Genomic DNA, 24121 nt, shown 5'->3' with positions numbered 1-24121 from the left:
ACGCAAACTTTGGCAGACCATGGAAAAGAAATCCGAAACTTGTCTCTGGTTTTATCTCTGATGAAATACCCAAGGATCTTCTGCTCTTGCACAGAGGAATCTTTCTTTGAAAACCCACTCGGTGGGGCCTGCAAACTCAATGTTGAATCAATCACAGAAATGGTGAACTGTACCCATGTGTCACAAAAATCTTAAGAACTTTGTCCACCAACCTAAAACTGAGTACCTAATATAACTGTCTACATCTATGAACCCCAATTGATGACAGTGACAACATAAGCAAAACAAGAGTGAATGTTTGCCTATGCTGGGGATAGTAGTTGGTAAGTAAAAAAGGAATGGAGTTGGATGCAGAACTTGAAATGCTTACTAGAAACAGCTGATTAAATAGACAGCTGTTAATGCTATCAATGGCACCTTTTAATTCGCTGAAGGATTCCTCTCCATGCTGTTGCCTTTACCATGCTATACCAAGTTAAACCACTAGCTACACCAATTCCTTAAAATTGTGAAATAGAACACCTAAACACAATTATGTAGTTAAAGGGGCTTCCCTTACCCTGTTAAATAGCAACACTGAAAGCCCAGTCATTTCTCTGTTCAATTTTAATGGCACTGTTAATAATCTACTCAGTGAAAATGCAATTCTTTAAAAAGGAAGATACAAATATACGATATATTAAAGAGAATCTCAAACAATATGTAAACAATATACAAAAATGCAGCAATACGATTGACAATAACAACATGGGTATCTACTTAAAAAAATACAATAAAAACAATGTACTAGCTAAAGAACAATTGGTGGGACGTATCTATTAATTATCTACAATCATTGTCTGTGGATGATTACAATGTTTAAAGTTGCTTTTTTATCCATGTCAGACATGTTGTAGATCATATTTTTTCAATTTGGATTCATTCAAGTTATTTGGTTTGCTCCATACCCAAGCCATACTTCCTTCCTCCATTGGTTTCAAATTTACCAATGAACAGAAATTTTCTTCTCATGCCAGAAAAAGTGTATAAAAGTAGTTCAATAAAATAACCATTACAAGGTTTCCCATATCTTCTTTTTTTTTTTTTTTAACCTTATACCATTATTGGTATAGGGTACCAATGCTCCTGAGCACCTGACTGTTGGAAATTACAATGACGGATGGGTCTGACGTGATAGTTACCCACTGTTTTCTGAGCCATGGGAGGTCTGGTGTTGAAGAAATGTCTCCAAGCATGAGAATGTCTCAGTGCACTCAGTACATTCATAAAGAACCTCGGAAGAATTTCCTTTATCATTTTGAGCATGGTCCATACACTCATCCTCGATGTCCTCTCCAATTCCCTTTTCTTGCAGAGGATCCCTGTTGATGCCATAGCAGTGAGAAGTTTGATCAACATCATCTTCTTCTCCAGTTCTTGGGTGATTTTGAAGGTGAAGCTCAAGAGATGAAGAATTCATGAATTGAGCTGGACATTGGGGGCACTTAGTAGGTTCCTTTTTATGATAACGCAAGTGCCGTTGGTACACACACAGTAACCCAAATCTCTTTCCACATTCCTGACACTTGTAGTTAACTCGCCCAGCTTTCCCCGATTGTGTCTCCTTTGAGGGCTGCTCTGGAGATGTGGTTTGTTCATTATCAGAGGAACTTTTTGTTTTCTCATCTGGAGAACCTGGGATTGTTCCACCATTAAGAGAATTAGGGGTTGGCCCATTTTGTGGAGTTGTATACAGGAGTTTCAAAGCTGGTTTCTTTTCTAGTTCAGCTTTGTGGTACATGACTACATGCCTTCTCAAATCACAGCGTTGTGGAAAATGTCTACCGCAAAATACACATGTGTGCATAGTCCCCTTATGGTATCTCATGTGCCGAGATAAACTACTAGAATGATTAAAGACACGGTGACAATGCTTGCAAGGATGCAGCTTGCCATTTGGATTGCTCCCTCTTCTACGTCTTTTAGACGGTATTTTTCTTTTTGAAGTTTTTAGTGATTCTTGATTCAACTGATCGATTTCTTCCTGAGTCTGATGGGTGAGATGATGCTCCTTTAGATCTGTTAACTTATGGAAACGATCACCACATAAACCACATCTGTATGGCGTGAAAGAATATACTGGATTAATCTTATCACTAGCATCCCTTAAGTTGTTAGCGTCCCATAAGTTTTTAGTATCCCCATTCTCAACATCAATAGATGTGCCATTGCTGTGGAAGTTTTCAAGTGGTATGTCTTCTAGGTTTTTAGAGTTCACTTCCATTTCAATTTCAGATGCAAAGGTAGTATCAGGCTCTTTTCCTTTGCAATGGTACAGTGAATGTGTCTGAAAATCTGACATCCAGAAAAAATTCAGCATGCACTTCTTACAAGAATATGCTTTCTCAGTCTTTTTTTCCAGCTTGTTCTCTGATTTACCCAAAGCTGTAGGATTGGAGGAGAAGTGGTTTTCTTTTTGATGAGCATTGAGTGCATCCATTTTGAGGAACCGCTTACCACAATGACTACAGTAGTGAAAGCTTTCATTGGCGTGGTCCTGGAGATGTTTCTTCAGGTCATGTCTCCCTTCAAAGATCTTACAGCACAAAGTGCACTTGTAACCCCGCTCTGTGTTTCGATACTGTTGGTGACGATGTAAACTCTGCAGGCTGTTGAACGATCTGCTACATATTTCACATCGATAATTGCCTTGACGAGACTTGTCCAGGGTCAAGTCTGAGGTCCTTGGTCTAAGCACATCTCTGTGAGGGGACGGCTGTGGCCTTAAAGTAGGAGACACTGGTTTAATAGGGGATGGCAAATGCGATGGCAGGACTCCTGGAGACACAGGTTTCACAGAATAATGTGGCTGTGCAAACTCGTTCACAACTGTCAGGGTACCATTTTCTTGTAGCACATATTCTCGAGGGACTTCGAATCCATTGGAAGAGCCATCAAAAGAAAATGCCTCCAAAGGTCCATGAACGGCCATGTGAGCCAGCACATTTGAGTACTGCCTGAATCCATCACCACACTCGGTGCAGATAAAGGTACTCGATTCTCCAGATTTCTGCTTTTCCATGATATTTTGTCTCAGTGTTGATGGCATCATTTCAATTTCATTCAATCAGCAAGACTAGAGTAGAACTCTATCCCGACACCCACAAAATTGTTTTCCATGTGGGAATCATAATGTCCACACTTGGATGGATTCCACAGAGACGTCCTCATGAGCTGTATGTTGACCTCTCAGCAGTTACATGTTGTATCATCACCTGGGGGGAAATAAAAAAAATGATCACACCACCAAACCAAAGTTTGTTTTACATATCAATATATATGCCGAATGACTGCAGTTCTACTTTGCATTCATTTCAAATAACCTTTACTCAGAAGACTTGTGTTGACCAATTTGAAACTGACTGTCACAAGTTAGACCAAGATCAGAATGAGCACTGTCATAATTGCCAAGGCAATGCATACATTACATTGGCCCTGAGTGCTCAATGCACTGAAAATTTAGAGAACACATGCAAATAGACAAATCCCAAGCAAAGTACAAAAAGATCTTGATAAAAATGGCCACTTATTATATATATCATAATATTAATTCATTCACTGTATCCTGACACCTTTTCTTTCCTTTTCTTACTCATGCAGACACAAACGCACAGACTCCGCTTATGTCTTTGCTTGGCTACAGTTTAACCACTGATTTGTTTGTAACCACTGCCACATTATTAACACTAACGGCCACTTAATAACTGATAATTGTCTTCAATGAGTAAAATCTTTCTTCATGGCTGTGCACTCTTTTGTTCAGCCCTTCTTGACTCCACTCCCTCTCTCGCGCACTGACACGCAGACACACACGCTGTCAGACACGTAAATGCAGACAGAGTAAAGACAACATAATTTGGTCTTCACCAACAGAAATCTTGCATTTGTATGAAGTAAGAGTGGTTAAGTGAGATCCCATTCCAAGTGGTCACAGCTCTTCCATAATTGTATCCGACGATACTAGCACGCTCTCCAGTGCATGTGTGCATCAAGTGCGAAAATACGTTGGTTGCTGGTCTGACAGTTGCCGACTGGAAAAATGTAGCCCAACCCAAGCGTACAGCTACAGCCAAAACTATGACACGGTCTGTCTGCCCGCGAGGTAAGTAGAAATCTTGTTTTGATCGCCCACCAATACTGCATGATTTCTCCTAGTGCTGCAAATGGAGAGAGTGTGGGATACAACGCTTGACAAAGAGGGCGGCACACAGTGTTGGTAATTAAAGGGAAACACTAATGCTACCCTTGATTAATTTTTGAATAGCTTACCCATCACTATCCTGAAAGTATTTGATGATTAAAAATCAATGTGAGAGCCCAGAGGGTAAAGGCTTATCTGGGTAGGTTTGTGTGCTGTAGACTACCAATTACTGGTGAACATCTGTCATAGGTGTTGATCCAGAAAGTACGATCCTACCCCTCCCATCTTTTTTCCAACAACAAACAGCCACTTGCACAGAGCAAGTGTCAACAGAGTGGCAGGTCAATGTTTTTGAGATTATTATTTTTTCCCATCACATCACCAATTCTTTACCCCTCTTCACTTCCACTCAAGCAGCCCACAGCATACTTTATATGATAATTGCCACATAGCCATGTGAAGTAAAATGTTTCATCTTGGTCATAGCTCAGTTATGAAACCCTAAAGCACCAGAGTATTTTGGTATCCTGGCCAGAATGCTGACCTGATGCTGAACCCTGTTAGACAGAAACTCATCATGGAGTATCAGGACGGCCAAAAGTCTGGTGTTCTGCTAAAACCGTAGTGCTCACCAGGTAGACACCAAGAATGCCATCTTTCCACAAGGCTATAAACTTGTGACAACACCAGTGTCACTGATTTCACTGGACATCTTGACTCAACACCTGTTGCAGAGTATCTGTTGTGTGATAATTACTGGTCTTTTACGAGGAAAATGTGTTAAAGCATGACAAATTAAAATCTCCCTGGTCAAAATGTCCGGTGAAACAAATCTGAGCAGGATGTAATGTATTTATTCTACTGCAGAGACCATGTGTTTTTGTTTTCAGCCCATTTACACAAGCGTGGGCCATTACCACCAAGAGCTCTTTTTACATCTTTGTTGGTGTCTCCTACGTGAATGTCACCACTGTTTCATTCAAATATGTTGTTCTCTTCATTTCGCTCCTGTTGTGAATCCTGCGGAGGATCTCCTGCTGTGGACTGGCTGAAGAAACTCCTCAGGAAGTCCAGAGGCTCTCATTTGGACCTTTGCATTCACACATACAGCCCCTCTGGTGAAAGTGCAGTGGTTCTACAGATTTCAGTGCATGACTGAAAGCAGCCTTTTAAACATGTTGACAAGATTAAAAACTTCATTTTTACTTGAGGGGGTCCATATCTGTAATTACCATGCAAACGTCTCATCCCTAAACACTTTTTTTTCTCAAATACCTTCTAAATTTCTGTCTGAAACATTTAACAGTCATGGGTGTTTCAAAACTTGGATAAATCTGTTAAGGTTGCATGCATGTGTTACAATCTGAGGGTTTTATTGTTTCCCTATTCCCCATTTTTCATTTTACTTGGCACATTTGCCCCAAAAATCAATGACTGATGTTTAATTTTGGTTATAGTTTACTGGTAGTACTATTACGGTGATTGACTCCTTTCCTGCGATGGCGGAGATGTCTCATACAATCACATTAACAAAAAACATGAATGCAAAAGCCACAACACAACTCCAAAAACCACAGCAATCATGCAGAAGCTATGCAACAAGAACAGCTACAAAGGAAGTGAACACTTCCTTTCTCCTGTCAAGTGAGCAGTTGTTAATGAAAACCCTACCAAACCAGTTCCCGCTTAAAATGTGGTGCTTGTCTATTTAACGGTACCGATGCTAGGAGCACCCAAAAAGGAAAAACACACCTGTTCCCTGACACGTAAATTAGACAAGCATTAAATGTTGTTGCTTATGAAAATTTATTTTTGCATTCGTGTTGCACAGGTCTTTTTCTGTAAATGTGCTTGTGTGAGACGTCTCTGCCACTAAGGGTGGAAATCTCTAGGCACCTCCAGGGCTCCAGAAATTTACAAAATAACTACCACAACAAAACAAGTAAACATGGAACTTCCTCTTACAGAATGCATCTCCTTCCCCTCCCTTTAGTGCACGCCCCCCTGAGGACATTTAGGGCCTGGCACATCTGAAGGCCAACCCTTGTAGTTGGGCCTTCTAGTTCTTTTGCCCTGACTGAACCTCATCTGTTTAACCTCCATGGCAGTCACCTCCTCCAAGCTAGTTCCCTCAAGACTTATTCTAACCTGTCTCCACAGGGACCCTCTGACATCAGATTGAATCCTCTTCTGTGCTGATAATCCTGTCATATATTATTCTGAAATTGGTTATTCTGCACTTTTATTTTTGTTACTTTAAGTACATGCTGATTAGGGCTGGGTATCACCAATTATTTCACAAATAGATTTGATTCACAAGGTTTCAATTCAATATATTGATTCCTGCTCTCAGAACACACACAAAATGTTGTGTCCTCCTGGTATTTCATGTGATAGCCTATACAATGATGACTTTGACAAAAAATGGGGGGCATATTTGCAAGCCGCAGTGGTGCGAGTAGTTGTAAAATGTACTCGCTCTGTCTCCAAAAATAGTCACAAAATGCAGCTAAATGGTCACAGCCCTGACCTCATGATTCGACTCCAATTCAGAGGGCTACGATTCAATTATAGAAAGATTATTGATGCATCTAAGCATTTTAATATACATGATTCAGTTTTGTGTGACTATATATGTGTGCATCTTTACTAGCCCCATGATCTGTGCTTTACAAAAGTATTTTAAACTGTCACTTTTGTTACAAGTGTGCAGTAATTTACAAAATAGGTTATAAATACATAAGGTTTTCAATTCAAAAATAAGACTACAACAGTCTATAATAGAGGTCAGTGATCTACACATTGATTTGACATTAATTCCATTTAGACTGCATCTGTGCTGCATCTTTAGCCTTTACTGTATCAGAGTGGTCCCGCAACATTGAGGCGCATTACTCCACTGGTCAGCAATCTGTCCCTCGGCTCTTTTCTCTTCTCATCTTATACTAGTCTCCTCACACTTAAAGGTACAGTGTGTAGAATTTTGTGATATCTAGTGTTGAAATTGCATGTTGCAGCTGAACACCCCTCACCGAAAAGTAATGTTTTACTGAGCGTTAGTGGACTTTCCATTCAGTCAGTGTTGAGGAAACATCTTGTCAAGCTCTTGTGTAGCTTTCTGCTGCTACAGGTCATCTGGTGCACACTTGAAATACCTGAGAGTTGGACATGATAAATGGGAGTGGGATTAGGGTGACGGACAATGCAACCATGGCTTTCTTTGTGCAACTGGGCCCATAGCATGTATGTGTAAAAAAAAAAAGAAAAAAAGACCTGCTTATGCGCTGTTCTCATCTCAGGTTCCCATGTCATAAAAATCATAAAGAAAATCCTATCATTAACAACACAGCTTGAAATCTTACAAAGATTATAATAGGGGAAACATGCAAAGCAGGGATGATGCAAACCACTGGGCAGCACCAGAGCTGATCCAGATATTTGATAAATTGAAATATATCCCACTGCACTAAAAAAAACTCAAACTGAAAATAAATTATGGCAGTTTCACCTTATATGACAATCAGTGTCAGTTGTTCTATTGTGGTTTTGACCATTTTAATGGCATTTAGTAGGTAAAACTAAATTATTGGGTGCTGTTGAAAACTGCATCTTGACCTCTGTGGGAATAAAATGATGAAGAGAAACGGTCTAAACCCTATTAAAGCCTGACAGATAATATGTAACTTATATATAGTGATGGTTTCCCAGCTGGTTACACTTTCTTGATTCAGAGCTTTTATCAGACATCAAGATTTATTCATTTGATATAATTAATTGTAGAACACCTTCATACGAGACACGTCCTGAACAAAATGAAGTCAAAACTAATGGACACTGAATGGGGACGGATTCCACGAGAACACGTTTGTTTTAGGGAAAGTGTTGAGACCAAAACCAAAATGATAGTGTCTGATAGGCAGGTGCACGCCGCCAGGGGGCCACTAAAGCACTAACATGCATCTATTGCAGGCTACAATGTAGCTAGTTACAGTTAGCTTTCATTAAACCTAACGTTACAATCAAATTGAGATAAGAGGTTCCAGTGCAACCTGCTTGTACGACACAAAAGCTGCAGACAAGCGTAAAGTGAGAGCTGCCCACAAACGCAGTGAATACTGTGGTCAGGCGAAAGCTAATGTTAGCGGCTGCATGCTAACGCTGGACAGCAAAGGGAGAACTTTGTTTATCACACAACCGGACATTTATGTGTTAGCCGGTTAGCTCAGGTAATCAACTGAGACTCGACCTACCGTGAATCGTGCGACATCTCAGGACCGTGAAGCTCCGGAGCAAAGTCCAGAGAGTATCCGCTCTGTGGCCGATGTCTGTGCACCGCTGCAGGCCGCGACCGTCCCACCGGAACGTAGCAATCGGGTTGGCGCAATGACGTCACGACGCTCACTGTATAACCGTAAAATATTGATGATGATAAAGATTAAAATAAAAAATACTTTTCCTTCTTAACACATTTTAACATGATCTTTATTCATCGTTAATAATAACAATAATTGTAGTAACAATAATACAAAAACTACCTATAGTTCTTAACAAACTTCAACACAATATTAATGAATCAATAATAATAATAAGAATATTAAAAAATGAAGATTAAAATACAAAATTAAACATCATTCTTAACAAACTTCAACACAATATTAATGAATCAATAATAACAACAACAACAACAATAAAAATAATAAAAAAGAAGATTCAAATAAAAACCCTTGATAACAAACACAATAACACAATATCAGTTAATCAAAAACGATATTTATCAACATTATTTTACAGTTAAACTAACCAAATACATACACAGTACATTCCAGCACTAAGAAAACGAACAACCTCCGATAGTTGCTGACTCAGGCACGAAAACATGCAGAAGATATTCTTTATTTCCTCCTGTTGATTAACTTGTTCAAGAACATTACTGGATGTTGTGTAAAATGGCTCCCTCTGCTGGTAAGATATTTGTTATGAATAGAGTTTTTCGAAAGACTTTTAATACCAAAGGGATTTCCTGTATCTTATATGTGTAACATACAAAAGAGATTTCATCTATAATCATTTTGATCATCATTCAAAGGAAAACTGATTGACCTTTTATGTCAAAATGTTTGGGGTAAATGTACCAAGTTCAATTAAAAATGTGGAATTAGGAAACAATAAAGCCATCAGATTGTAACACAACTCAGGATGAAGTTACAGAACAGAAAAATTACAAACTCGTATTCAGAACATTTTTTTTAAATTTGTTTTTCTGTATGGAAAAATACATTCAATTATTGTATAAATGATCATGATAATGACTAATTAGAATAAGTATTTGCAGCCTTATATATTAAATCATATTTGTCACAGTGTATTGTAATATTATAAGGTGATAATGAGATTAATATTTTGAGAGAAAAGGTGGTCAAGTCCGGATAATATTTTTTAAATGTATGTAATTGTGTTAACAAAGTAATCACAGCCATCATCATCATCAAAAGAGAAAAACAGACATCCAGTCAAGAAACAACAAGCAATGATTTCTGGATCAAATTAAGTTATAATATGCAAATTTAAAATGCAGCAGCTACATTATTCATAATAATCTCATAGTTACAACATTTGTTCATTAGCAGCTCAGGAATCAGTCCTTAAGCTGAATAAAATATTTATTAGAGCAAGCAATGGACATGTAGCAGTCAAAAGTCCGCTCACACACACACACACACACACACACACAATTTACCCAATTTGATCATGTACACATAAACATAACAGCATCAGTGGTTTGGGTTGGGTATGAGGGGGAAGTTGGGAAATTAACTTTCGATAAATCTTGCTACAAGGGTAAACATGTGATTTTTGCAGCAATATTCGTCCTTCTTCATTTCTATATCCAGGTTCCACCCTTCAAATGAATGTCCTGGACATGTTCCTGTTATTCTGAACGTGTCTGACCCACAAAATCTCCTGCAGTGATCTTAAAGTGAAAGGCAAACTCCAATTTTTCAGAAATGTTTGGAGTTCATATCTGAAAAAGGCCTTTATGTTTTGTAAAGCCTTATACTTCTGTATTACCAGCCAGCTCATCTTTGTAATGACTGTCTGTTGACTTTGTGTCAGTCTGAGAGTGTGTCTCGTCCTCCTGGAAGGCAGTCTCCAACACGTTCAGGAAGGACTTGCGGACTTTTTCCTTAAAATCTTTGACCATAAACACATAGAGGAGTGGGTTCAGGCAGCTGTTGAGAAAGGCCAGGCTGGTGGCTATAGGGACACCAATAGTGAGGACATGGCCCAATTCAACACTTTGATGAGTACTTGAGAAATTAACCAACTCAATAATAACCATGATGTGAAACGGTGCCCAGCACAGGAAGAAAGTGGTGATGACGGCAGCGATAATCTTGAAGGGGCGGCTTGATTGGCTGGCCAGGGTGCGGTTCCTCCTGAGACGATGGATGATCACCGAATAGCAGGAGACGATGACAGTGAAGGGGACGACAAATCCGAGGAGGAAGCGACTGATGGTCATGGTCCGATGTCGAAACTGTCGCAGCTCAATCACAGATGGTGTTTCATAGTCATCAGAAAGAGCAAAGTTGTTGAAGCAGATGGTTTTGCCTTCATCAAAGTATACAGTGTCCCTGAAGATGAAGTATGGAACACTGTGAATCAGAGCCAGTATCCAAACACCCACAATCATCCAGGATGCCATTCGTACACTTCGGTGGTTTTTGGCCCAGACAGGCCATAGCACAGACACACATCTGTCCACGCTGATCACCACCAGGATGTACACACTGGCAAACATGTTCAAGGAGCTTACAAGGGCATAGAGTTTGCACATGAAGTTGCCAAAAGGCCAGTGATTATTCAGAATCAGGTACGTCACACCCAGTGGCAGAAACGCAGTGAAGAGGAAGTCGGCCACAGCGAGGTTGAGGAACCAAACTGTGTTAACTGTTTTCTTCATCTTGAACCCGGTCACCCAGATAACCACTCCATTCCCGAACACACCGAGAACAAAGGCCAGGCAGTAAACAATGAGAGACATGATGCGGAGAGACTGTCTCACAGTGACAAGGTTGTCAGAGACATCTGTAAGGTTGGTAACGTTTTCATAGTTGAAGATTGTGGTCGTCTCCATCGTTGTCTTGAGACCTGCAATTAAAATATTATATATTTTCCTATCTTATCCATATATAACAGTTAATGATGATAACTACTACTGCCACCACTACTACTACTACTACTAATACATAATTAAAGCAAAACACAAACAGAGGAGTGTCTCCATCACTTTCAACTTACATTTATTTCCTGTAGACTCCATCTTTTAATCTAAACTTGAAAAACATGTCGTCACCACAAAATTGAATCATTTATGTTGTGCAGACATTTTTTTGTCTCCATGAAAATATCAATTCCCCAAAGTGTCACTGTGTAAATGCACATACAAACAAATCTTTTTTGGAAGTAGTTATCGATCCAGAATGGCGGCAAATTTTCTAAAATAATTCAACAACTGTAATATTATTTATATTCAAATCCAAGGTAAGATGTTGCTCTTGGTCTAATCATTTTGTCGTGATATTTCCTTTTAACAACTTAAGCTCATGTAAATTGGCAAATGTAACGTACCTTTCTCTGTTGTTGATGAATCTGCAGCAGTTTCCCTGATCAAACTCTGACAGGTTAATACAAACTACTCTGTGTGTATTTATATGTCACTGCCCACAGAGAGGAGGAACCACAAGCTGCACGCACACAAGAAACACGTCTCCACCCTCAAATCTCATGCACATGCTCACACTTGCATTGTTTGCACTGTGTAATTGAAAATGTCTTGTGACAAAAAGAGTCTTCAATAATACATGAGCTGCATGATGTGTATGTTAATATATTACAGTTCTTCAACCTGAAGATACATGATAGTCTTTGTTGTTTTGGGTTGACAGTGGGTATCAGCATCTGTGTAGTCTTACATCTTTTACTGGCCCCTCACTTCACCTGGCCTTGCACCACTTTACAAGAAAGTCACAGCAGCATCTGTCTGTAAATCAATGCTGCCAAACAGATGGATGAAACAGCAGCCCACTCTGTGCTGTAGCCAGACATGCTGACCATCTGTTGATCCATTCATGATGTCTGAAGTAGGAATATATTTGACACATTCTGATGACAGCAACTTCACATGTCTTGGTTGTCAAGCATCCTGTTTTGCACTGCTTTTCAGAATACATCATGCTGTCCCTGTATTCCACTGATTTGCAGCCTTTGGTAGAACAAACATATTTATTACAGTGTTTTAAAGTGATATGAGATGAACATGACGAGTGAGAAAGGTGTTAAGTCCAAATAATATTTTAATAATAGAAATAATGATATACAACAAAAATCACAACAACAGTCATCATCATCATTTATGGCCTTGTAAAAGAGTTCTCCAATATAAGGTTAAAAAATAACAATTATCATTTACACTGTTTACATTAAAGTTGATCTTTCCTACAGAGGTTTGTATTATGATATAGAAAAGTGTGCTATTACAGTTGTTTCCATTCAATTAATCTGCAGCAACTTTGAGAACTGATTGATTCTTGCTTCAGAAATGTATCTGTATTTTTGTCCATAATGAAGGTAAACGGACGCGATACATGAAAAACGTTGAGATGTTAGAACCACATGCTTATGTACTCAAGGTGGGGTGCACAAACATCTCAATATTCCCTCTAAAAACAACTAACAATGATTGAAAGAAACATTAAAATGCAAGTTTACAATAACCACAGTAATCTGAGGCTATCAAGCTCTCATGAATCAGTCCTAATGTTGAATAAAATGTTTACCAAAGCATGCATCTGAGACGTGTTGGACACACATAATGGTGTCAGTGGGTTGGGTATGAGGGGGAAGTTATGAAATTAACCTTTGTATAATCCTCAGTGATTAGGCAACACTTTTTAACACTATAGATTCTATTCTCAGTTAATTTACAGTCTACCCTTATTAATGTTTTGTGGGTCATGTGACAGCGTATTTAATGATGAAAACAGTCTATGATCATGGCTTATAAACTAATCGTTTTATTGCTTGCTGTCTTTGATGCCACATACGGACGAAGACATCGAAATCAACAACTGGAGTTTAAGAGACAGATGAGAAACACAAAGTTCCCTTTTATCAACCACATGTTACACCATCTCTGTCATGTTTGTGTAGCACAAATTTAACTAAACTAATGTAATACCTATTCTGAAATTTGTGTGTCCAATAAAGTGGCACAGTTCATCCCTTATAGCTGTCATGGTGCGGCTAACTAAAGTACTGTATAATGAATGGCAACACTCAAGAGGCACTGTACATGTCACTCAGTTTGACTATGTGTGTTTATGTGTATACCAGTTGTATGTGTGCATTTTTCTTTTTTTTTTCTTCTTCTCTGTAAAGCATTCACTTGCTTTGATTATGACATTTATCTTACATAAATAAACTTTATTGTCCCCCGTTGTTCAGTATCACCATGTGTCAGCTTCATAAGGAGACAGATATCTGCTATAGACCTGACCGTTGGCAAATCATAAAAAAAATATCAATCAAATAATAAGAGTTGAAATATTTAAATCTCAGATTGTGTATACAGGTTGTCTTGAGGGTCCATGAATATAAAACAATTAAAAAAAGTTATTTGTTATATACAGTTATATATGTTATACACAGTTAGACTATTTGTTTATCCATATCATGGGCAACCTTATACCTCAGCATCAGACACAGACTTCTCTTTACTCCGACTGGTAACCATTGAGTTTGTGTATGTATATGAGCGAGACACTTCCTCCTGGAAGGCAGTCTCCAACACGTTCAGGATGGACTTGCGGACTTTTTCCTTAAAATCTTGGCCCATGAACACATAGAGGAGTGGGTTCAGGCAGCTGTTGAGAAAGGCCAGGCTGGTGGCTATAGGGACACCGATAGTGATGACGTGGTCTAATGTTTCACTCGAGTGGATCGCTGTGTGATTTACCATCTCGATTAGAGCCATGATGTGATAGGGTGCCCAGCACAGGAAGAAAGTGGTGATGACGGCAGCGATGATCTTGAAGGGGCGGCTTGATTGGCTGGCCAGGGTGCGGTTCCTCCTGAGACGATGGATGATGATGGCATAGCAGGAGACGATGACAGTGAAGGGGACGACAAATCCGAGGAGGAAGCGGGTGATGGTCATGGTCTGATGTCGAAACTGTCGCAGCTGATTCACTGATGGTGTTTCATAGTCATCAGAAAGTGCAAAGTTGTTGAAGCAGTTGATGATGTCTTCATTGTGATAGGATGGCCCAGTGTCCTTGAAGATGAAGTATGGAGCACTGAGAATCAGAGCCAGTATCCAAACACCCAGACTCACGCAGGAAGCCTTGCGTACACTTCGATGGTTCTGTGCCCAGACGGGCCACACCACAGACACACATCTGTCCACGCTGATCACCACCAGGATGTAGACGCTGGCAAACATGTTCAGAAAGCTCACAGTGCTGTTCAGCTTGCACATGAAGTTGCCAAAAGGCCAGTGGAAATCCATGGCAGTGTACGTCACGCTCAGCGGCAGGAACGCTGTGAAGAGGAAGTCGGCCACAGCGAGGTTGAGGAACCAAACTGTGTTAACTGTTTTCTTCATCTTGAACCCGGTCACCCAGATAACCACTCCATTCCCGAACACACCGAGAACAAAGGCCAGGCAGTAAACAATGAGAGACATGATGTTGAGGGACTGTCTCAGCTCAGCGTGCTCGTCCTTGTAGTCATACTCTTCATCGTCCTCGTACAAGGAGACATTTTTTGTAGTGATGTCTGATGTATTCATGGCGTAGAAAGGTGTAGCAGTCATTAACGCCATCATTGTCTTTGAACCTGAAACAAAAAAAAAACATTTAAATGTAAGACCAGAGTTCAATAACAATCCATAATCATACATCAGATTAAACTGAACCTCAATTTCAAAGCTGGAATTCAAAGCTGGAATTCAAAACCAGGACATTCACTGCGCTAAAAAAAATGGCAGTTCCTCAAAAAGGCCTGGGGAGGATGCTGTTTGCAGGGGCATGACTTGAACTCTGTAATCAGGGGGTAACAACAATCATGAGCCCGCTGCTTCACAACCTTTTCATGACCCGCAATAGACAATAAGACAAATCTTATGCGACACCAACTTTCACACGCAAGAAAAGAAAAGAAAGAAAACAAAACGTTTTTCTCTGTAAGCTTGGCACAACATGTAAACAGCACACCATGTTTCCCTGAATGAAATCCACATCAGTGGCCATAGGGAGAATCAGATGAACACAACTTTTTTGAAAGATCAGTACCACAGACAATAAAAACACCCAGTCAACTAATTGGACTCAATCTCCCCTTTAGTCGCACTTGAACGGTTAATTACATCTAAATACATTTTCTTTTAATTAAGAGCAATAAAGAACTTTTTAGATGCAGAGAACAACGTGAGAAAAAAGCGAATTAGAAACCAGACAACCTGGATCCTTCTGTGATCTTCCTGACAGCCTGAGACACACACACACACACACACACACACACACACACACACACACACACACACACACTGAGTTTGTGAGAATAATAACAGTACCTTCCACAAAGCTGCAGTCCAGAGGAGGATGTGTCCGGACAGCTCAGACGAACCCAGGAGGAAAACTGCGGAGCTCAGATTCCGCACTCCTTAAATATGTGACGTCATCACTCCCATCAAGGCGGGACCACTGACAGCCGCCGCCCCCCCGCCCCCCCCCCCAAACCACTTTTTGTATTATAGACCCACACTTGACTGTGCACATGAATTTAATATCAGAAATAATCTGACATTAAACACAAATTTGGCCTCCTTACCCATTCTCAGTGTGGTGACCTGGTATTACTTGTACTGTGGGGACCTAAATCTGTTTACACAGTCACATTGTGCTGACAGAAGCAGGTCTGCATAATGTAACATCATCATTATCGACATTTTAAAGTGCAGACATGTTTTAATGTAGGGTTCAGGTCAAGGTTAGGGTTGAGGTTGAGGTTGAGGTTAGGTTAAGGTTAAGGTTACGTTTAGTTAAGTTAAGTTAAGTTTAAGGTTTGGGTTAGGGCTAGGGCTAGATTAGGTTTAGGTATAGATCTAGGTTAGTAACTATGGTTAAGGTAAGAGTCTCCAAGAAATCCATATAATGTCCCCTGAAGTCATGGAAACATGATTGCGTGTGTGCAGCTTATGTAACACACAAACATTCATTTTACTTCTCTCTGACTCTCAGGTCTTATCTGCAGGTTGTTCTTTGCTTATGAGTTGGAGTCTGATGCAGAACATCCTACTGCAACACGTTCGTTTATTGGGAAACTCCAAAAGTGAAAAAAACAACTAACCAAACAGCTAAACGCATAAATTGTGGGTTTGCTGGGTTTAGTGTATATGAGAGTGGAGCTGCAACTTCTCTTATTCACCAGTGATGCTGCTGCTTAATGTGTTTTTCGTTATGTGGGCTGAACACATGTTTGCTTGAGGTTGAGCATAATTGCTCCATGTTGACCGTTTGAATTGCCATCTGGATGTGTAGGTTACATAGTTTTATAAATCCATTCTTTTTACCTTGTACTATGTGTACGAAACTCACACCAGAACCTGTTGCTAATTGCAGGTTACCAAACTGTTTTATTTATTTTTTTTTAGCACAGGCTACTCTCTCGTTGCCTCTGTCCACTTGAAGCTGGACACAACTGTGGTAGCTCTGTTGATCCACTCTCTTCTGAGGAAAACAAATCTTTGGATCTAGAGTCAGTGTTAGTTGGAATCCCACAGGTCTGAGTTATCTACTGTTCCTATTTGTCAGCATCTTACTCTCTTAATGTGATCTTTTCTGGAACTGCAAAACAAATTTGAGTGCTGTTTGTGATGTGTTAGTGAGGTGCCATACAGTGTTACATAGAAATGAGCAAACAAAAACCCCACTAACTACCTAGAATAGAGAGTGCACCAAATTGCATATGCATGTCTTGAGATCAGATACATAAACCATGTACACAGAAAGCCATGGCAGCTTCCTCTGTTCATAGATACAGCATTCTACATATGTTTCTCTTTAAGATCCATGCATTATTTGCTGAGAAATTCCTCAAGATGTCAAACAATGCCAAATCGTTCAAACAGACAAATGGAAATGTATACATAACCTCCTTGGCAGAGGGCAATTTGCAGCATGGTTTTCTATGTTTGCGGATTTTTGGGAATTTATTACTGTAGTTTAGTGAAACAAATTAAGCATCAACTCCACAATAAAAAAGTAGAGAAGGACACGTTTGGATTAAATAGGATGTTTTATTTGCTGTTGCTTTTTGAATTAGATATATACAACATGCCAAGAGGTGCACAAAGAATGGGAAGGAACGAGAAAACAGCCAAAAACTAAAGGGAAGCCACCTTTAAACTAATTTAATATGTATTCATACCAAGACTTGACAAGACATATCACAAGTGAATGTCATTACATCTCCTCAAGCAGATAAAGAAAATCCCAACAGCACGAGACGTTAGGAACATAAGAACAAGATGGGGCAGAGTTGGCTGCAGACACTGAAAATCAATCTATTCTCCCCAGAGTAGAGTCCCACCTTTCAGTGGGGGAGAAAAGTTGCATCTGAGTTTAACTTCATGCTCATATTTCCTCCCACACGGTTCCTCTTTACTCCTGATTCCTCTGCCCCACTACCCACACATTAGTGCATGTGTAAGTGCTATGTTTTCTTTTTTTGGTAGATTTTCCATGGAGCATTGCAAAATATGAAGAATAAGCTGTTTCCTCTATCACTGTCATCTGTGTTCCTTCACATTTCAGGGCTAAACACACTGATGTTGAGGATTAATTCTTATAATATGGCTCAGTTTGACATCCTGGAGCAACAAGATTCATCAGACAAGAATTAAACAGATGTTGCAAAGGATGTGGCCAAAACATTTAAAACAGCTGGTTTGTGCCAACTTATATTTAAATGTCAGTCAATGGTACAATGGTACATTGACATGATCTTAGACTGAAAGAAGACTCTGAAAGAAGTTCAAAATTTACAGTATTAACCACTGTATTGATCTTGGTGTCTGCTAAACAATCCACAGCTGAATGTTGTAAAACAAATCTTCTGGTCATGTCTGTTTTTATATCTGCAAGAGAAAAAAATGATGCCTTGATGAAATTCTGAGATCACAATAACAATAGTGACTCGGACAATCAGACAAAGAAGCATCAGTGATTGTGGCAACATTAAAGGTCTAACTTTTTTCTCAATGAGTTTCAATGTCTTGAACTGATCAGATTTGTGCAGTTGAGAGCTGCTCGAACCTGCCCAGCCCTAAAACTGAGTCCCCCGCTGATGCACACACACAAAACACAGGAACCGTGTCCTGCCAAAAGTCCAGATGTGAGGGGGAGGAAAAAATGAAAGAGAGAGGGGGAAGAAAGAGAGGGAGAAGGAGTGAGAGACATTACATGTATGTGTCTATGCACATGCTGTCAGGCCTCTGCATGAGACCAACACCCATATTTGAGTGTGTGGGCTGGAGCAGTCATATTGTTATCATAGCACTCTCCCTTTTTAAAAAAAATAAACATTCAGTGTTTAAAAAATATTCCCATCGAAAGCTCTCTTACACCAAGGCCAAAATTAATTCACTGTAACTGCAGGAAACTGTTTAAAATAATCTGACCCAGTTTTATGTTTTAATCACTCCTTAAAACTCCTGCACTATACAGCTCCTTTTGTAATGTTAAGTGCAAGCCTGTTTTAGCTGAAGTCTAGACACTGTGACTACTTTGTTTCATTTGGTCATAATCCCCTTCGCAATACATCCTCCAGTTTTCATTTCTGTGCTAAAATGTGTTTTTTTTTTAAAACAAAAAAACGTTTTGCTGTCTGAGTCTTTAGGAGAACGTAAAGGCAGAGCATTCTGCTGCTGTCTGTAGGGGATATTAATAGCTATCCCAAGGCTATAGTTTGAGGGAAGCCTTCAGAGCCCAGGGCTTGCCAGAGTTCTTGATTTACCAACCCAACGTGCAATTATGTGTGTGCCACACAAATACCAATTTGGGTGTGTAAAACAACTAGCGGAGGTTTAAAGGGAATTTTGTTTTAGCCGTGGGTGATATATGCATTTGTTGGGGGGTTTATTATTCACTGCAGCAGCTGGGAGGGTGGGGGAGTCACCTGGAAGGCACAACTAAATTGTGCTTATATGTGTGTGTGTGTGTCTTTGTGTGTGGGACAGTGACAGACTAATGACACACTCCAGCTCCCAGCATCACTGTTGTACACCCGGTATTTTTCTTTGCTGTTGAATGCAAAACACTGTGCATGTCTGAATCCACAGCTCCTTCTGCAGGGGTGGTGGGGGGGGGGGGGCGAGTTGAAAGGTGGTACAGTAACCATTGTGCTGAAATTTCTCCACTGCACCAACGCTGATGGAAAGACACAAAGAGTGGGAATCTGCTGTGTGCTGAAAACCTCAAAGGTTTGTTGATCTTGTTGCGGTGCTGACTGGAAATCAAATATTCCGTCTCTCGGGTGTGGAGAGGTCAGGAATTTTGTTTTTCAAGTCGAGGCCGGTGCCAATGGCTTTCCTCCTCATGGCTCACTGACGGTTGTTTCCATGAAACACACCACACACAGGGGGAAAAAAAAGAGCTGAACCTCAATAACTTAAACCACTTCCTTACATTCGTCCCTGCTTTTTAACCACAGCGGCTGGTCCCCCCTCGGCAGACCTAAGGGATATGAATAATCCGCCTGGGCTCTGTCTGAGAGCAAACAAGCCTGGCAAGGCGCACGTTACAGATCTGTGACACAGGGCTCTCTCTGTCTCTCTGAGGGTATTTTGAGGTCCAGTGGAATGGGATTAGGGGAGAACCGGAACTGGTTAAACATGCAGAGAATGCCAGATATACATTTTTTAAAAAATCTTTTCCATGTAATGCAACCAAGGGTTAGAGTGGTAAATGCTGCATGGGGGAAAAACATCACTGTCAGTTTCGTTTTTCTCTAACAAATGCCACTGGAGGCTGCTGTAATGTCCTCTTCTCTGCTGAATGTGTGATGGAAATGTATCCCTCTAGTGAAATCTAGTCAGAACAAGTGAAACAAACAGTGAACACATGCTACTTAAGATGTTTTTTATCTTTACAGAAAGAGCGCATCCCAACAGTCTGAGCCAAGTAGTGGCATTTGTCAATGATCAAAGAACACAAGCAGTGATACGCAGTTTGGAAGAGGAATGAGGATGACGGTGTGTGTGCCAGTCAGTAATGAGGGGGGGAGAACTTGCCTGTGCTGGATGGGAATGCGTTATATTTTAGTCTTAAGTGTATAATGATAGGGTTTGGTTAAATGCACCCTCACATTTAAATGTTTTCTTGTCTGGTGCTGATAAACACCTATGCTCATGCATGAGTAACTGAGCCTGGTACCTCAACGTCTCCATTCTGCCGCATTGACTCAGCAGTGACCTGCAGTTTTGTAATATGCGGTCAGTGAGAGTGTAAATCATCTTTAAACTCAAAGATGGAAGCTGGTGACTGGACTGAATTTCAAAATATGAAAATATGTATTTGAAAACATTTCTAAATATGGTCAAGTGTGCGCTTTCAGTGTTGATGTGTGACTCTTCACTGATAGCGTAAGATAAGTAAAATGTCTTACTCAACGTCCACAAACATGAACATCACTTTGGTCTCAAGTCATGTGAAGACTTCTGCATTGGCCATATTCTACAATGTGATTGCACAATATAAGTGTTGCATGAAAATGAGACCACTGAGTTTAAACTTACAAAGAGCCAGGCTCTCAGAAATCGTTATAAAAACCAAAATCCAACATAAAAGTAATAGAAACTGTATGTAAAGTGTTGAACTGCTGTTGTTTTCTGCCATAAATACATTCAACCCTGTGTGACTGGGGAAATTCAACACATGTTTAGTGAGTGAGGTGTATCTCTGATGATCTGGATGGGGAGTCTTCTAAGTTGCAGTGCCTGGATGCCCCTCTCCTGAGCAATGACACGTGCTTTAACGCATATCGTTTCCAGATTACTGAAAACATGATCTGTGCTGGCGATCTGGAGGGGGGGAAGGACTGCTGTCAGGTAATGTAGAGGTTATGGCTGCTGTAACACACCCAAAAAAAACAGATGTGGTTTTTGCCTCTCTATGTCAATGATGCCCCAGTGAGGGAACTCTCATCTCTCTATCCTCAGGGTGACTCCGGGGGTCCCATGATGTGAGGGAGTTGTGTCTTGGGGACATGGTTGTGCCCTGAGAAACAAGCCTGGGGTGTACACAAAGGTTTGTAATTACACCCCCTGGATTAGGAACACAATGGCATCTGGCTGAGAAGCAGAGCTATTAAAAAAGTCCCATGTGCAGCACATGGCAACATCATTAAAGTCAACTTTGAGAAGTCTGGTGTGTATGGTGTCATTTATGCAAGTCTATTAGTGTGTGTGTCCTCAGACTGTGTTGGCATCTAAGAATATAACAACACAGCACATCTGGCTTTATCCACGTTTTGCCTTAAACAAGAAGTAGCCTATCAGACTTTGAAAATCCACTTCACTGCCACTGCCATGATTCATGTCTTTGCATGGCTGTAAATCAAAACACGCATCTGAGATTGTAACACACAGTCCGGCTGCCTCACACTCACTTGTCTTGACAAACTGACTGATCCATGTCGAGCGGACAGACATGTTTCTGACATGATGATCCCTCAGGAGAACAAAGACTACATGAGGGACGAATTGTGATATTTGCAGTCAACCAACAATAAATCACTGAGGCAGAAAAATGCTGCTACATTGCTCTCTGTGGGCTGAAACCATAAAGCATGCTGCACACTCTGGCCACACTCCATAATCAGTGAGTATGGAGCACTGCGACAAAGGTGGTATTTAGCCAGTTGACTATCGACTGAGTGTTTTTTCTTTTTTAAATCTGTAGTTCTTCAAAACTCCAGTGTCTTGGTGCAGCCTGAGTATTGATGTTTGTGCAGTCTGAGTAGAATAGATATGAAGAAGAGCAATTGTTGCATCCTAAATAAGTAGGTGGTAATCCCTAACTAGGACACTGCTCGGTAACGTCTGTGTGAACGGGCTCAAACTGCTAATAAAACAGCAGGTGCACACATGAGAAAACTCAATCACAACATCCCAGAATGATTTAAGTGGATTCTGGTTGCCTGGGTGTGGCAGAGCGAGGAGGAGTGAGTCACCAGGCATTTGCTTGACCACCAAATAAAGACTGGGTCCTGACAAGGTTTCCTGAGGACTCATGACCTATGTAGAAAAATAATAGCTCTTATCGAAGCTATGCTGCATGGATGCTGCACAGTTTCATTTGAAAACATGCCTCTGGACAGGGTTGTATGGTTTTGGCAACACAGATGTACGTGTTTTGAATTCTGCAGAAATCCACAAACCACGTTAGCAGGCTGCTTAGTCACAATGTCACAATGGTAAGAATCTTTCTGCAGAACAAAAACTTGATGTGGTGACAGTTCGATGACACTGCAATGATCAGCCGTATCAGAAGAAACTGGTAGTTTAGTCAGGATGTTTTCATATAAATGGAGCAATAAGCCAATAAGCTGAAACTGAACCAGAATGGAAGTCAGAAGAGCACCTACCTCTGCCAAGACCCAACAGTCCTTCTTAAATCAATCAAGCTGAACCAAACTTCACATACTCACAGATATCAGTTCCCTAAATGTACCTGATTTTTTTTTCAAAATCCATGAATTCTTTCGTGGGAAAACGTGTTTTTGAAAAACGCCCTATCTCGCAATGTTAAAATAAGCTCCCTGGTCTGGATCCACACCAATATTTAGCGGGTTCTTTCCTGACCCATAACACTTAAACATCCTTCCACCATATTTAATCTGTCCAGTACTTTTGCATAATCCAGCAAATTTACAAAAAACACATAGACAGGGGTGAAAACATAACCTCCTTGGCTGAGGTAATAATGACTTAAATATGATTTTTAAAAATGTGATTTGAAGTGATCAGTAATTTTCTGTATTTAGAGTAGCATGTGACAACAGCACACGCATAGGGTCACATTGTATATACTCTTTGAATTACATTACATTATATTAAAGTGAACACACAGATCTCCTTCAGAAACCCCACAAATAATAACATTTCCAGTGAGTCAGGCCAGTTCATCATCCCTTAAACACGGGCACGGCCTTCGCACATGACATCAGCGGCCTGGTGGCTTCTATTTGGGTCTGACATGAAGATTGTTGACGAGTCAGGCCAGCTCCTGTGGCAAAGGGTGTGGACCTTCATGAACAGATCTGCCCACAGAGAAACTCTACAGGGATGTAATCATGGCAGAGTCAGGACAGTGACAGCAGAGGGACAGCTTTTGTCTTTTAAAGTCAGAGATTAGTGGGAACGATCAGACACGAGAACTTCATGGTGTCACACCTCCTTTCCACTTCTCAGCAGCACGCTCATATTCTCCTTTCTCCTTCCTTTCCTTTCTGCTCTTGCAGTTTTAGGTGGGATCCAGAAGAGGGCAACATCCAACCTGTGTACAGACTGAGTTTTCTTATCTTTCTCTCCCTGAAGGTTGATGTGACTGAATACCTCCACATGCTATTCTGTGTCCGCACAGTTTCAAGTGTAGAGCAGGACGATGTGTTCAAAAATTGTCTGAAGATAAAAATTTTCACATCATTAGATTATCACTATAAAAGTCACATTTTTGTTCCTGAGTGAAGGTGGTTTCCAATTCTTCTGTATAAGCAAAGAATGAAAAACACTTGATAAACATCAAAACATTAAACAAATATGAGGTCACTCAGTTTTGTATTAAGCAATACACCATTAAACCTTTGTAGATTTTACTT

General features: G+C 40.3%; 3 protein-coding genes across 4 annotated transcripts; all 3 read right to left on the bottom strand.

The window, feature by feature from the left end:
- Positions 1 to 588: 588 nt before the first annotated feature.
- LOC109633562 (zinc finger protein 83) lies at positions 589 to 8569 on the bottom strand. The gene is made up of 2 exons (XM_020093532.2): positions 8431 to 8569; positions 589 to 3254 (listed from the first exon to the last, which is right to left on the bottom strand). Exon 2 carries the CDS (start codon positions 3089 to 3091, stop codon positions 1178 to 1180), a length of 1914 nt encoding a protein of 637 aa, XP_019949091.2. The 5' UTR covers positions 3092 to 3254; positions 8431 to 8569; the 3' UTR covers positions 589 to 1177.
- A 62-nt stretch (positions 8570 to 8631) lies between these two features.
- On the bottom strand, positions 8632 to 11908 carry LOC109633181 (chemerin-like receptor 1). Of its 2 annotated transcripts, XM_020092821.2 has the most exons (3): positions 11813 to 11886; positions 11483 to 11512; positions 8632 to 11332 (listed from the first exon to the last, which is right to left on the bottom strand). In XM_020092821.2, the coding sequence occupies exons 2-3, from the start codon at positions 11502 to 11504 to the stop codon at positions 10233 to 10235; spliced, it is 1122 nt and encodes a 373-aa protein (XP_019948380.2). In that variant the 5' UTR covers positions 11505 to 11512; positions 11813 to 11886; the 3' UTR covers positions 8632 to 10232. The 2 variants fall into 2 exon arrangements, with proteins under 2 accessions (XP_019948380.2, XP_019948381.2); XM_020092822.2 differs by lacking the exon at positions 11483 to 11512 and having other exon boundaries at positions 11813 to 11908.
- A 611-nt stretch (positions 11909 to 12519) lies between these two features.
- Positions 12520 to 15900, bottom strand: fpr1 (formyl peptide receptor 1). Its single transcript, XM_020092599.2, has 2 exons — positions 15816 to 15900; positions 12520 to 15079 (listed from the first exon to the last, which is right to left on the bottom strand). Exon 2 carries the CDS (start codon positions 15066 to 15068, stop codon positions 13926 to 13928), a length of 1143 nt encoding a protein of 380 aa, XP_019948158.1. The 5' UTR covers positions 15069 to 15079; positions 15816 to 15900; the 3' UTR covers positions 12520 to 13925.
- Positions 15901 to 24121: the final 8221 nt, after the last annotated feature.

This window comes from Paralichthys olivaceus, chromosome 13 (assembly GCF_024713975.1).
Source record: "Paralichthys olivaceus isolate ysfri-2021 chromosome 13, ASM2471397v2, whole genome shotgun sequence".
Taxonomy (NCBI): domain Eukaryota; kingdom Metazoa; phylum Chordata; class Actinopteri; order Pleuronectiformes; family Paralichthyidae; genus Paralichthys; species Paralichthys olivaceus.
This window is presented reverse-complemented; position numbering and strand designations above follow the sequence as displayed.

What these genes read in the sequence shown, in the direction of transcription:
- LOC109633562 (XM_020093532.2), bottom strand. Translation starts at nt 3,091, where the DNA reads ATGATGCCATCAACACTGAGACAAAATATCATGGAAAAGCAGAAATCT.
- LOC109633181 (XM_020092821.2), bottom strand. Translation starts at nt 11,504, where the DNA reads ATGGAGTCTACAGGAAATAAAT. An exon ending in GGAGTCTACAGGAAATAAAT is followed by an intron (nt 11,333 to 11,482) that starts GTAAGTTGAAAG and finishes TTTTAATTGCAG; the next exon opens with GTCTCAAGACAACGATGGAG.
- fpr1 (XM_020092599.2), bottom strand. Translation starts at nt 15,068, where the DNA reads ATGATGGCGTTAATGACTGCTACACCTTTCTACGCCATGAATACATCA.